Raw genomic sequence first — 15954 nt, 5'->3', positions numbered from 1 at the left:
CAGCATAATTTGAAATCACGAGTTTAAAGTTTAAAGCATTCAATTCACACGGACCGACCGTCACGCAGAGAGCACGCGATCATGCTGGATAAAAATGCACACTTCTCAAGATCTCAGCTGGATTCCACTAAGTTTGCAAGGTTTGTGAAATTAAATGTTCATTAGCCATTCAAAGATTTGTTTAAATGATATAAATGCATATTTGCTGAATGCTGATGGCAAACGAGAAAGTATTATAATGTTTGCCTTTCTATTACTAATAATATAAAAGCAATCGTTATAATACTTTTTGTATACATTAATTCCTTTGTTTAACCGTTCTATTTGATTATTAGACAGACTTCTATCCGTATTAGACAGAACTGTTAACAACGACAGTAAACAAGTGGGAGAATGTGAGCACTGTGTGCTCAGGCGCTGCCGTTCTCAACGCCGTCAAAATAAACGTCACGCCTCGAACACATCGGCCAAGCAGAAAAACTTATCGGCCGATACCGATATTTGAAAAATGCCAAATATAGTGGTAGACGGATACATGTTTTTTGATGGCCAATGCCGATATAAAACCGTTATATAGTATAAGATCTCACAGTATTTGATTTAAAGGTCATAAAAACTATCATAAAAATAGCTGAAATTAAATGTATATTTCTTTTACATAATACTTACTAAAATAATTAGAAATAAATAATATAAAAATGAATTCATTAGGGAAAAATCTTTCAAAAAAACTTGTTGATTCTGTAATCTTTTTAGTGCATTACAGCAAACAAAACAAACAAATACATTGCTAAAAACATCTATAAAAACGATGTAACCAACAGTGCACTCACTAATCAGGTAAATCTAGTTTTACCGACTGTACAGTCAATATGACATGAAGTTGCTCGCTTGTGCATCTTCAGTGACAGACGAACTCTAGTGATCACAGCCAATGCACATGGCTTTGATCTTTTGCAAAATAAAAGTCCTGCTTAAGACACTTATAAACTAAACAGAAAAGCTTATTGGCTGATGCTGATAATTAAAAATGCAAAATATAGTCCGATATATAGGCCTTGCCTAAATATATTTTTCAGCTGCTAGAAAGTTTTTATAAAAGGTGTTACACTTCAACACATAACTCATCCCACACCTCAAATGGTTAAGTTTATGATCAGACTTTTAACCTGGTCAAGTCAAGTCACGTTTATGTATATAGTGCTTTATACAATACAGGTGATTTTTTTTCTTTGTGTTTTGTTGTTTTATTAACATTAAATGGAGAGTTCACCCAAAAATGTAAATGCTGTCAATATTTACTCACTTTCATGTTGTCCCAAACCTATATTAATTTCTTTCTTGTGCTGAACACAAAAGAGGATATTTTGAAGAATGTGGGTAATCAAACAGCTGCTGGTCCCCAGTGACTTTTATAGTGGTTTTTCCCCCCTACTATCAAAGTCAAGACCAGCAACTGTTTGGTTACCCACATTCTTCAAAATATAAAATATAAAAAGAAAGAAATTAATATAGGTTTGGGACAACATGAAAGGGAGTAAATATTGACAGAATTTTAATTTTTGGGTGAACTATCCCTTTAATGGCAAGCGGCAGCATGTTTATTATAATTCACGAGTTTGTGTGCCCATATAATCTTAGCATTAGTGCTAAACAGATTTGGCTTGATGTCCGCAATGGAGGGCTCAGAGAGACTATTCTACTTGAGCTCCGTTAGCCCCCCTATAGACAGAAAGATAAGTAAATAAATATGCATAAAATGAGGAGATGGGGAGGAGGAGGGATGCCGAAAGAGCTGACAACGGAAGTGGTAAGAGGCTGTTTTTATACTTGGATATTAATTGGAAGATTAGATTTGCGTACTCCTCCTGAAATTATGTTAATAAACTTCACTTAATCTGCTGTCGCTTCAAGACCTGCACGTATCTAATATACAGGCACGCATCCATTTTTCATTCAAACGTTTACTTTCACTTTCAACATAACCAAGTGTGTTTATATGTAAACCTTGTGTGTTTTGACAGTATTAGCGCAATCAGAATCAAAAGATAACTTAGTCCAGTAATCAGGTGCTGTTTGACAGGCTTTTAGTGCGCGCTTCAAGTGTATGCGTTCAGAAAAAGCACATGTCAGAACAGCACGTGAATTAAATGTTTAACCGGCAAGGCTTTAAAGCACATGCAAATAAGGTACTTTTGTGATTGCGAATAAGTGCAGTGTCCCGTGATTGTAATTCTACCGCCGAGTTAATATTTGATGTGAATGTTTGTGTTGTTGTACAGTATATTGTGAAGGAGGTGCCAGAAGTGCATCTGATAGAATGTGCGCTGTAGCACGATTCTACGATATTTCATCAAAAGCAGATCGTGAAGACGTTTTAATCATCCACGATCGAAAATCGTGTTATCGCACACCCATATATAATATAACACAATAACCCACAATATATAATATAAAGCTAAACAATGCAAAAAAAGATTAGACAGCTTATAATGAATGAGATTATCTAAAACAGTTCTCCATACTATTATTTGAAGACATTTTTTTATATGCATGAGGACTCATTTTGCATGAGAAAAATATTCGTCAGGATCTCTGAATGCATGATGCTCATAGAGACACACACAAAACACCACAAAAGGTTTTCACATGCACTTTTAAATGAAATGAAAGTTAGCTGATTAGCTTTCAGAGGCTGTTGTTGCACAAGACCCTATAGATGATTTCAGAGTTTAGTATTAAAGCACACATAAATGAATTAAATATGGCCTCCGTGGTTCTAAATCAAGAATATGAAACTGAGCTGCTTTTCTTTGGGGAAAATTAGCTTCCAATATCTCTTCCGTAAATGAGGTTAGCATGTCTCAGTAACCATGGATGCTGTATCTTTGGATCATTGTGGAGGATGTTGCACCATCACTGGTTTTTGTTGAGTGTAACCTGGGGGTCTTGAGAGAGCGAGAGATGGGAAAAGAACGAATGAGCTCTGCTGCCCTGCTAATTCCCCTGATACCTCACTCAGGAAGTGTCAGTTTGGCATCTTGCTTATTGAGAGAGGCATCTTGCCCCGCAGCGCTACACAGCATGCATTAGATATGTACAGTGTGTGCATGTACGCATGTGTGTGTGTGTGAGAGTGTGTACGTCAAGCTGGAAAGAACAAGATATTGAGGAGGATCGAGAGAGTTGCTGCCATGCTGAAAATGATTACCTGTCGAGTGTGTCTTCAGTGCTCCAGTGAATGCATCACACCTCTGTGCTTCGTTACTTCTGTCTGAATGTTGTGTTTTCATACTTTTTGCATACGAATAAACTTAAGTGCATTAAAGGCCTAGTCTCAAGGTGCAGTAGCTGTCAAACTCAATGTGTGTCTAGCTCGGAGATTAACTATATAAACTATTTTAAAGGATGTGGAGTGTCAGATATAACTTTATAGAGGGCAGTTTATGTTATGATGATTCATCGAGACACTTTATATCCTCCCTTAAGATGCACTAGACATTGAGCATGCAAAATTTCTACAGACATTGCATCAGAAATTGTCGTAATATGACGTCACACACGTGTCTTTTTAAAAACATAACACAATACATTGAAAATGTAAAACATGCAATCTGCTCCACTTTACTGCAACGCTGCAGTTTAAACCTAAGAGGTCACATGATTTTGATGAAAATCATTTCTCCGTCAGTTTTGAAGAAATGTAGCATTTTATCACTTGCTCACCAATGGATGCTCTGCAGTGAATGGGTGCCGTCAGAATGAGAGTCCAAACAGCTGATAAAAAGCATCACAATAATTCACAAGCAATCCACACCACTCCAGGCCATCAGTTAATGTCGTGTGATATGAAAAGCTATGTGTTTGTAAGAGAAATCCATCATTAAGACGTTTTTAACTTCAAACTGTTGCTTCTGGCCAAAATACGAGTCCTCTATCCATATTGCTTTCTCCAGTGAAAAAGTCGTCTTGTCTGAATCGGGAGAGAAATATGCACAGCTCAAGCACTGTTTAAGCAAAAAACAGTTCTAAACAAACATGTTGATGGCTTTTGATGTGAGTGAGCAACAGGGGATTTTTTTCCACTGGAGAATGCTTTATTGTGGATTATGCACTCATATTTTGGCCAGAACGGATGGTCTATTGCCTGTTTTCAGTGGCCGATGTATGAAGCGCAGCTTACACAGAAGTCATTTCCAAACCAAGCAGCTTTTTGTTGGACAACACGACATATTCACGTGACTAACACGGCAAAATCTGTGTGGGGAATATTTTCATCCTCACATAAAATTCCAAATCGTGTGGATTGCTGTTGAAATGACTGCATTTGGCTAGTAAAAAAATTGCTGAACACTGTTTATTTCACATATGGTTAGTAATCTGAACAAACCCCTCTCTTGAGTATTAAATTTGGTGCGTAACATGAATGTCACCTCAAATTGTGCAGCTTGTTGAGCAGAGGTGTGATATTACAGTTCTAAGCAATCAGACTCATAGACTTGCATTTAAGGAGGGAATTGAACCTTATCTAGGGATCTGAATATTTGATGGCTGGACTCTTTTGATGTGGCCAAGCACCCAAGACAACCTTAGCAACCACAAAGGACACCCTAGCAACCACATTACAGCTTAAAACACCTTAGCATTGTGACAGCGACTGGCATACTTACATTTCCTTCAGTAAGTTTAGTTATGTTATTTGATGGGAAGTGAGTACAGTGAGGCATTTCAGGAACATATCTGTAGGGACACAATGGAGGAAACCGGCATACATCTAGTGAATAATTACTGTGAAAGCCATTACTTCTTTACTTACTATGCACTTTTTAGTATCAGCTTCCATAGTCATAACTCCCTACTGTTTGGTCCTTGCTGTCACAGGTAGCTCAGCTTCCTCTCTCCGTGAGTGACGGCCGCTGGCATCACATCTGCATCACCTGGACAACCAGAGACGGCTTCTGGGAGGCCTATCAGGATGGAGAGAGACTAGGGACTGGAGAGAATTTGGCCCCCTGGCACCCAATTAAACCTGGAGGAGTCATTATCCTGGGCCAAGAACAGGTGAGTGCATGAGAGTGAGAGAGAGGACGTAAAAGAGCTGATCCCTCACGAGGAAGACATGCAGCGATAATAATAAGTCTTCACACGCGATGATGAGAAGACGTCACCTCTCAGCTGCACCGAGAGCTCAGGGACTTCTTGAGAGAAATGTTACGTGTGACACAGAATGCAAGCACACAAAATCCACGTGACACATAATCTGCTGGTCACCTACACTGAGCTACTCTGTTAATTGAGTGCATTCACACCGCTTAACAGTGCATGAAAAAGCACATTCTGTGGCCTAAATTGCAAGAAGTGATGAAATAATAGCTCTTAGCTGGGTCAAATCAAGTCATATTTATTATAGCGCTTTATACAATACAGATTGTTTCAAAGCAGCTTCACATTAAAAAGCAGGAAAATACAAAAGGGTTACTGTTGTTTAAATCATCAATTATGAAACAAATTCAATTTCAGCTGTAAAGCAACTCTACAGAAGATAATAGTGTCATTATTCAGCTCATAATTCAGTTCAGTGTTGATTCGATTCAGTTCAATAACATGTTGCAAAGTTCCTCAATTATGAAACAAGTTCATTTATGCTATGAGCAGCTCTATAGGATATCAGTTCAAAATTGGAACTCTTGCATTGTAAATATATCCTTAAAAATAAAAGTTCCAAAAGGCGGTTTTTCATAGTGATGCCATTTTGGGTTCCCCAGAGAACCTTTCAGTGAACAGTCCTTAAAAGAACCTTTTTTTTTTCTTTTAAATGTAATAATCTAATGATCCTTTCCCCACTATAAAGAACCTTTTGGCTAATGGAAAAGTTCCACAGATGATAAAGGTTCTTCATGGAACTATCTTCAGACTCTGAACTTCATTGCTCTGAGGAATTGACAGTTAGGTTATATGCAAAGTTCTTTTTGATAGTTGTGTAACCATTTTTTGAAATGTGAATTATTATCATACAGATGTCTGTAATTTTATTAAACAAATGGATTGTTTTAAAACCAATACCACAAAACATCACAGAATTCATCAACTTCATTAGTAATGCTTTTACTGCTTTTAGCAGTGCATACAGGGTATGAATTTTAATCAGCTCCCTGAGGATTGAACCTACGTCCTTGACATTACTATTCTCAAACTCTAAAAAAATACAGCTATTTTTTTTTTTTTTTTTCTCTGCCAACAAAAATAGACCCACTATGGCCAAAGCATAAGGCGTTGAGTGCCGCCAAGAAATGCAAAGACAGAAAAACCTGTAATAAAAACTGAAACTTTGAAGAAAAAAAAAAGAAAAAGCTATGTATTATAGCAAATCAACAAGATCGTACTCTCTCCATTTAAAGCATTTTTAATCAATCCTCTCACGCATCAGTCTGGCTTTTTCACTTCTCACCGGTCACTACTCAAATGATTTTGAAGTGAGAAAAAACACTCAAATAAAACCCTACCATTTTAAAACAATACACTCGAAAAAATGCTGGGTTAAAAAGGGACAAACCCAGCTATTGTGTTGTTTTGACCCAGCTGTTGGGTTGTTTTGACCCAGCGTTATTATCATACAGATGTCTGTAATTTTATTAAACAAATGGATTGTTTTAAAACCAATACCACAAAACATCACAGAATTCATCAACTTCATTAGTAATGCTTTTACTGCTTTTAGCAATGCATACAGGGTATGAATTTTAATCAGCTCCCTGAGGATTGAACCTACGTCCTTGACATTACTATTCTCAAACTCTAAAAAAATACAGCTATTTTGTTTGTTTTTTTTCTCTGCCAACAAAAATAGACCCACTATGGCCAAAGCATAAGGCGTTGAGTGCCGCCAAGAAATGCAAAGACAGAAAAACCTGTAATAAAAACTGAAACTTTGAAGAAAAAAAAAAGAAAAAGCTATGTATTATAGCAAATCAACAAGATCGTACTCTCTGCATTTAAAGCATTTTTAATCAATCCTCTCACGCATCAGTCTGGCTTTTTCACTTCTCACCGGTCACTACTCAAATGATTTTGAAGTGAGAAAAAACACTCAAATAAAACCCTACCATTTTAAAACAATACACTCGAAAAAATGCTGGGTTAAAAAGGGACAAACCCAGCTATTGGGTTGTTCTGGTTCAAAACAACCCAATAGCTGGGTCAAAACAGCCCAACCGCTGGGTCAAAACAATTCAATAGCTGGGTCAAAACAGCCCAACCGCTGGGTCAAAACAATTCAATAGCTGGGTCAAAACAGCCCAACCGCTGGGTCAAAACAATTCAATAGCTGGGTCAAAACAGCCCAACCGCTGGGTCAAAACAATTCAATAGCTGGGTCAAAACAGCCCAACCGCTGGGTCAAAACAATTCAATAGCTGGGTCAAAACAGCCCAACCGCTGGGTCAAAACAATTCAATAGCTGGGTCAAAACAGCCCAACCGCTGGGTCAAAACAATTCAATAGCTGGGTCAAAACAGCCCAACCGCTGGGTCAAAACAATTCAATAGCTGGGTCAAAACAGCCCAACCGCTGGGTCAAAACAATTCAATAGCTGGGTCAAAACAGCCCAACCGCTGGGTCAAAACAATTCAATAGCTGGGTCAAAACAGCCCAACCGCTGGGTCAAAACAATTCAATAGCTGGGTCAAAACAGCCCAACCGCTGGGTCAAAACAATTCAATAGCTGGGTCAAAACAGCCCAACCGCTGGGTCAAAACAATTCAATAGCTGGGTCAAAACAGCCCAACCGCTGGGTCAAAACAATTCAATAGCTGGGTCAAAACAGCCCAACCGCTGGGTCAAAACAATTCAATAGCTGGGTCAAAACAACCCAATAGCTGGGTTTGTCCCTTTTTAACCCAGCGCTGGGTTATATTTAACCCAGCATGTTTTAGAGTTTACGTTCCTCATTGCAGGCAGTTTCAAAATCCTTTCTTTTCTCTGCTTCAGCTAGTTTTCTTATATTTAACAAGTATATTCCTCTCATGAGTGCCACAAAACAAAGCTAGACAAAGTGGTCTTGACACTCAAAGAACCGTTTGAACTTGCATGATATGTGTGATCTCATTCCAACCGCATTCCCAACCCAGCACCATTGGGTTACTGATTATGAATGATTATCAACCCAAACTGGGTCATATCAACTTAGCTTCCTTACCCAGCAGGCTCAACCCATGGATTTGGTTGATGTTGAGGACAGAGCTGGCATTAGAGGAATATCAGATGTCTGTAGAATTACACTGAATGTGTTTTTTATTCAGGCAGCTTGCTACAAAGTATGTAGATAGATTAACTAACTTCAGGTCTCAGCAGAATTTTCTATGCTGAGGATTTTAGTGTAGTCTCCTGTGAGGTTCCATCAGAAAACATTAGAAGGTTACATACTCCAAGCAGACATCGAGGAGGCTCATTAGGGTTTGGCTCAGATTAAGACTAAGATCTAATTAAAAATGCAACCCTCGTGACAGGACACGCTTCTGCCTGAATGTGTATGACTTTAAATGCAGTGCTTTAAAGGAGATATGAAAGAAGTTAAATGAAAAGAACAATGACATTTTAAAAAATAATATGTAAAATGTTTTACAGATAAAGGACAGTGTGTCGGTCAGCACTACTATTGGTAACACTTTATTTTAAGAATCAATTCTAACTATTAACTAGTTACTTATTAGCATGCATATTTCTAGCATATTGGCTGTTTATTAGTAATTATAAAGCACATATTAATGTCTTATTCTGCATGACCATTTTCTCGATCCCTTAACCCTACCCCATACCTAAACTTAACAACCACCTTACTAAGTATTAATAAGCAGCAAATTAGGAGTTTATTGAGAGAAATCGCTTAGTTAATAGTGAATATGTGTTCCCTATTCTAAAGTGTTACCCTACTGTTCAAAATAAGATTTTCTCCATTTTTTTTTTCAGCAAGGATGCATTAAACTGATCAAAGTGATAGTAAAACATATAATGTTACAAAACATTTCTCTTTCAAATAAGCACTGTTCTTTTTAACTTTCTATTCAACAAATACTCACAGTTTCCACAAAAATATGAAGCAGTACAACTGTTTTCAACGTTCCTTAAGCATCAGATCAGCAGAGTGATTTCTGAAGGATCATGTGACACTGAAAACTGGAGCAATGATGCTGAAAATTCAGCTTTGCATCACAGCAATAAATAAAAATATATTCAAAAAGAAAACAGTTCTTTTAAATTGTAATAATATTTCACAATATTACTGTTTTTACTGTAGCCTTAGCCTTGGTGAGCATAAGAGACTTAAAAGCATTAAAAAATCTTACTAACCCCTCAATTTTTGAATGGCTTTATACCAATGACCCATCCCAAGTATGATGTGTGCTGTTGTCCCACAGGACATTGTAGGTGGGAGATTTGATGCCACTCAAGCTTTCGTAGGAGAGTTAAGCCACTTCAACATGTGGGACAGAGTCCTGCGTCCTATAGACATCTCCGCTATGGCCAACTGCTCAGCCTACATGCCTGGCAACGTGGTGCCGTGGGTCGATGCCAACGTGGAGGTATTTGGCGGTGCCACAAAAGCAGCACTGGAGATTTGTGAAGACCGTCTCTTTGATTCCTAAGGACACGTCTGTCAGGCTGGAAGCGTTCTCGTTATAGAGGTAACCCACGTCCCAATACTGCACTGGGAACTTACAGAGACAGTTCAAAAGAAACACACGTTTACATGTTTTCACATGATGGATTATCTCGTCCTCAGTTCTTCTTTATGTTTGTTGAGGCTTTGCTGTCAGCCTGACCAATAACTAAAATGACTGTGATTAATTAGAAAAGAAAAAAAAATCTGTCTACACATTCAAGGTCAGAATAGAGTATTTGCGGCTCTGGATGAAGCAAAACTTTCTTGTTGATATTATATATGCTTTTCTCCTTGTTGTGTCCTTCAGAAACTTCAAACTCTAAGAACTGCAGTAAAAGATTAGCCGTTTGCGCTTTAAGCTTTTGTCATGTTGCGTATAGGCCGATGCCCTTCAAACCCCTGAACAAATTCAACTGCATAGTTTCAACATGAGCTTCATTAAGCATTAACGAATGAGCTAGTCTGTGACGCTGCACATATGGAGAGGAACTCAGACGGAAGTGTCTTTATGTCTGTGTCTGTGATCCAGAGATTAGTGGAGGGCTTCTTCTTTAATATCGCTATCCCTCAGCAGCTGCCGAGCAGATCTGACATCCAGAAACCTTAAAGTAGCAAAGCTGCCATGGACTGACCTGCAGCTCTCAGAAGCCCCCCAGGGGAAAGTCTGGCGACGGGACGGGACGGGATAAAGCTAGTATGATTTCATTCAGTTTGTGAATCCCAAAATTGTGGTGTCTTTGAAACGTGGATTTTGACATGTGCAGAACATGGTGTTATGAGATTAACTGTGAGAACTCGACCGGGAATGTGTGCTATACTTTTTTAATAATGTTTTATTGAAACAAACAAAAAATATTTTTCGTTGAGATGAAACAGAGACATTGATAGGCACTAATGAGGTCGACAGCGCTTGCACTTATTTAAAGTGCAGTGTCAGGAAGTTTGATTTATCTGTCAGTTTGATGCTACAAATGAGTGAATCTCACAAAATCTGTCAAGAATATGCCCAGGTCATATTTAGGAAAATGAAGCCTGTTTTTAGTTTTAAGTACATTTTCGTCAGATTCTCATTACCATAATGCAAAAAATATATATTTTATAGTGCAGTGTTTATGGTAGTCCTGGTAGTATGTAGTACTGCCTTTACCGTAAATATTATTTACTATCCTTTTACTTTATGAAATAAAAACAGAATTACTTTCATGACAAGAAACAAGAATTAACCATGTTTCAAAAAAAAAAAAAAAGACTGAAATTGGGAAATGTGCTTATTATTATAACAATAATGTTACAAAACAATCGCAACAAAAAAAGTGTGTGTGGTGGGGGGAGGTCCTAAAATCAGGCTTTTTTTGATCTGGAGATGCATTCATGAGATTCACTTGTGTGCTTTCTGATTTTATTTGTGCTTGGATCTGTTTAGACGACTTGTTCAAATGTTCACAAATTGTACATTTGTGTTGAAGTAGAGCAGTGCAACATATATGGGACACTTTATGTAAATGTGGTCCTTGGCATCATTTCGGTGTTTTCATGTCTAAATGCACCGCTGGGCCTGTCGCTCTCACTCCGTCTCGCTGTGTTACATGGATGTTTTCATTTCATCTTTTAACTTGTTGTGCACAAAGGCCAGATCAAAGTCTGTGAAATTCACTGTGGTGCAGCGTTCTTACACAATAGACACTAATAATGCATTAGTGTGTTTCCCTTGTCGACACGTGTTTGTATTTGGGCTACAAGAGCTGCACTGGAATGAGATAAAACTCTTTTGAATGCTCAGTTTCTTTTATTTGAATGTAATCTACTGCTATTTTGTGTCATACATGTACCTAGAGGAACAAAAATCTTGTATGTAAATGCATTTTGAACTGTAATGCTGCCTTCAGGTTCTGTTGAAATCATCATATGTTAAACTACAGTGTGAATTTGTGAATTAAAGAATCATGGAGGATGCTATGCATCCATGTTATTCTGACCAAATCATAATTATGATTTCCAAACACACACACACACATAGGACTTGAAGGCAGCATTAGGGCAAAATGTTTACTTGTTTATAATCTGACCTGATTTTGTTTCAGAATGTAAAATGATATTTTTGTCCAAGCTGAATGGCCTTTTCTGAGCACCGACTGTGCTTTCTGGGTTTTTCAAGGATTCAACCCCTAATGTAAGACCACAGAGTGAAATGGCAAGAGCGAGGAAAATAATAGACCACAAAATGGGTTTAATGTGAAATCCCTCTTTCCTCGTATACAGAGCAACCTGGGGATGTTGTTCAGCATGGAGGAATGGTTGAATGTGCTTCTTCACCCAATAAATGATTCTGAAAACCACACATCAGAGCTCTGCTTCAGGAAATATGTGTTAGTTGCAACACACTTGGAGTTTCTTTATTCACTCTCTCCACACGTTCTGTGGCTTAGCCAGAAATGGACAAATCTACTAATGAGTTATTGGTCTCATAATTTCCTTAAATAAATAAAAATGTCTTCGTTTCAGAAATGGGACAAGCAATCCATTTCTACATGATTGCTCCTAACCTGTCACTCAGCAAGCATTAAGTTCATAATTATTTGTCTTCCTGTGTTTAATTTGTCGAAAACCGTCATGTGTCGGGTTATAGGGTGACAGGGTTGAACACTGTAACCAGATCGAATAGACATGTTAATGCAATATTCCATTCAATTCATTATAATGGAAATATCAGAGTCTATTCAAAGCTGTAGACGCTGCCCTGCTGTATTTCGTCTTTCCTCTGCAATGGGAGCCTTTGAAAGCCCTGCAACCATTTTATGAAGAGTTGTGATGTCTGGCATAGTCACTAGAGGGGTTGATTTACATTTTGTCCATTTATCTTTAGATAAACCATCTTATTACTTTCCAGATTTTTGTCCTAAAGTCATGTGCCTGGTCTCAAACTAACATGTCTCTTTGACATTTGGCACAGCTTTAGGAGTTGTGGATAAAACCTCGTACAGTAGGTTGTGGGTTCAAACCCTTTCTTACAAAGTCTGACAGAGTGAATTATTACTGGAGCTCAGGAATGACCTGTAATGAAATTGTCTTGTAGACCGTGTGCGTGTCTCTATTCTGGACATGTCTAGACTCTGCTTGTTTTCTGACACATCACTTCTCAGATCACACAGAAGATGGGTTTTCTGGGAAGGCATTGTGTTGATTTTCTTCTCATAATGGACGTGAGGATGCTGCGCTGTTTTGTGTGCGTCCACAGAAGCCCTGAATAGACATAAATGGCAGTTTTTTCCCCCCCGGTTCTCTGTTTTGGATCAAATTGTTTCCAACAGCTGCAAAATCCTTATCTTGGAAAGACGCCAAGTGGAAATGATCAAATCTGCGGATTATGAGCAGAGCAATGTAGGTCGTGCTTTTCCGGGGCTCTCTGTTTTAATTTGTACTCTCGAGGTTGTCACTGGCATTAATGCATGGGTTTCCTTTTCCCAAAGCATCACTGTGTAATTGCTTTAGTGCTTTAACTATATGGCAGAATTACAATTGTGACCCTGGAGCACAAAAGCAGTGTTAAGTCGCTGGGGGATATTTGTAGCAATAGCCAACAATACATTGTATGGGTCACAATTATACATTTCTCTTTTATGCCAAAAATCATTAGGATATTTAGTAAAGATCATGTTCCATGAAGATATTTTGTAAATTAGCTACCGTAAATATATCAAAACTTAATGTTTGATTAGTAATATGCATTGCCAAGAACTTCATTTGGACAACTTTAAAGATGATTTTCTCAATATTTAGATTTTTTTGCACCCTCAGATTCCAGATTTTCACCTTATGACTGGTTTTGTGCTCCAGATATACAATGGTCACATATACAATAAAAAACAAAAGACAGGAGGAGGATACTGATGAAGCATCATGAGCATCTGACAGCACTATTGTTGGGTTCAGCTTGCAGCCGCCCCATAGGAAAGAAACATCACAAATGAGATGCTTTATATTATCTCAGTTTTTCTCCTATAAATGATGTTAGATGGAGAATCTAATTAATGCTTGCATCTCATTAATCTCAGATATTTCTCCTGAGTAAACAACCCCATGAATCACACATTACTGAGGAGATCTTGACAGTTTCTCACGCTGTGCAAATACTGGCCAGTGAATTCAAGAAAAATTAGGTTTATACTTATTGAAACTGACATCTCGCATTGTGAAAAAGAAGTGTGCTTAATTGTATTGAATGTGCACTTGTAGTGTACAAATCTTAAAAGTGTATTTTTGAAAAGCGGTACTTATAGATAATATAATAATGAAATAAAAGGCCACATTAAATGCACTTAAAGTGAGATACTTTTATGACTTTCTTAACACACTTAAGTAAACTTAAAATACTTGATTATAATTTAACTAGTGTTATTTGATATTTTATTTAAAGTTAATATTTAAATGTAATTACAAATATATTTATTTGAATAGAAATTACATTAAAAATGGTGTAGAAACAATGTTCACTCAGAAATTGCTATAGTAAATTTCACAATTATTGAAAGAAATGGCAAGTAAGAATGAATTAAACTGAACGTTTTTAAGTAGAAACACTTAAATACTATTTTCCTGTAAAACGTACTCCAATTATCTTTTTTTTTATTTACAGCTTTAAAAAATACTTTTACCATGTATATTTTAGTTTACCATAAATTATGTACTTAAGTCCTACTTAATAAGCACTTTATCTAACTGCATTTAATATACATTTAAACTATAATACATTTTCATTTAATTGCAATTAACATGCAAGTAAGTGTCCGAAAACATTACAGTCAGTTCACACTTAAGTATATTCTTTACATTTATATTCAAGTATGCAAAAGTATAATTCTTTTTCACAAGGGTCTATTAAATAAATCCTCAGGTGCCATTGAACTATTTGATATCTGCTGTTATCTAAACCACAATTCACACAACAAATGTGGCACTTTATCTGTTATTAAAATAATGCTGAATAAAATATGATATGCACTCTACACTGGGCACATATGGTGAGGTTAAAGATATAAAACAACAGTCTTATTTCAAATGCTGTAAAACTCATGGCCACAGTTTTAATTATAATTTCCCTTCATTATGCATTCTCTAAGTGGGACTTCACAGAACAGAGAAGGAGCACAAGTTCTCGCTGTTGCCTAGAGGCTGTGTTGAAGCTGAGAGTAGCCAAGTATGAACTAGTAATTAGCACACACAGTTTCTGTATCCATTAGGAAAAGGGCAAGTTTCACAGTTGTGGGGGCAAATTAAAATGCCACAGTTTCGGTTCTGCCCTCAGACAAAGATCTGTGAGTGAAAATCTGGCCAGCTAACATGTGTTTCTCTGTAATTACAGTCAGAGAGAATGTGGAACAGGAGGATGACCTCTTCCGGGAACACCAAGTCTCCGCTCGACAATCCTGGTCCATGAAAAACTACTCACAAAAGCCCTTTCAGCTCAAGAACTCTCATTAAATTATGAAACCTGAATGTCATATCCCTGAAACGCTCTTGCTCATCCCTTCTTCGGTAACTAGCGTCTCCAAAATCGTCATCTTTGCTTTTTTTATTTTTCTTCGTTGCATAATTTATGTTTTTGAAGTTTGCTGCTTACCCTAGGTGTTCTGTTTAAAAACAACTTGTGTGGTTACTGTTCGGTTTCATGTTCAATTCACCCTCAGAACATCAAGTCAACCCCGTTTAGATTTAGATCGGATATATAACAGTTCAGGTCTCACAAACACATGACAAGGTCAGCTTTAATGCTGGAATCAGCTCCAATTGATGCAAATGAACATTGAAAAAGGGGAAATGAAGCCTGTTTTAGGACCTGTTTTAGTATTATTTTCATGATAGTTAAGCACAAATCCTCCTAAATTCTCATTACTGTACTGCGTCCAGATGTTTTATTTCTATTTTATTGTGCGATGTAATTGCAAAAGGTGATCTCATTTTAAAACAATTCTAATAAAGAAATACATAATTAAATAAATAAACACATATGCACTCTCTGTCTCTCTCTATCTCTCTCTCTCTATATATATATATATATATATGTTTTAAGATTTATGTTGTTGAATTGCATATATAAAATTCCCATTGGATCACACAGTTTTAAAATATCTATATATTATATACTAATAATCGTAATGCAATGCATATGTGTTGTTCATTCATAAATGAAATGTTTACGGAGCAGGTAAGATTTCTGCAAAAAAAAAAAGGCAGTTTATTAACTATTTGCATCTATTTGATTTTATTTAAATAATGATATTTTCAAAATGCATTTATTC

At 37.0% G+C, this 15954-nt stretch overlaps 1 protein-coding gene across 2 annotated transcripts in view; it reads left to right on the top strand.

Moving 5' to 3' along the window:
• nptx2a (neuronal pentraxin 2a) overlaps window positions 1-15097 on the top strand; it is a 25207-nt gene extending 10110 nt beyond the window's left edge. The window contains exons 4-6 of one of the 2 annotated variants that reach the window (XM_016260445.1): window positions 4882-5061; window positions 9414-9680; window positions 15018-15097. In XM_016260445.1, coding sequence (XP_016115931.1) covers window positions 4882-5061; window positions 9414-9641 — 408 coding nt within the window. In that variant the 3' untranslated portion in view covers window positions 9642-9680; window positions 15018-15097. Of the gene's footprint in view, window positions 1-4881; window positions 5062-9413; window positions 10673-15017 lie in introns of those variants that run through there. The other variant, XM_016260444.1, reaches the window with a different exon arrangement.
• The last annotated feature ends 857 nt before the right edge of the window (window positions 15098-15954 follow it).

Source organism: Sinocyclocheilus grahami, unplaced genomic scaffold (assembly GCF_001515645.1).
Source record: "Sinocyclocheilus grahami isolate Dianchi unplaced genomic scaffold, SAMN03320097.WGS_v1.1 scaffold2081.1, whole genome shotgun sequence".
NCBI lineage: Eukaryota > Metazoa > Chordata > Actinopteri > Cypriniformes > Cyprinidae > Sinocyclocheilus > Sinocyclocheilus grahami.
This window is presented reverse-complemented; position numbering and strand designations above follow the sequence as displayed.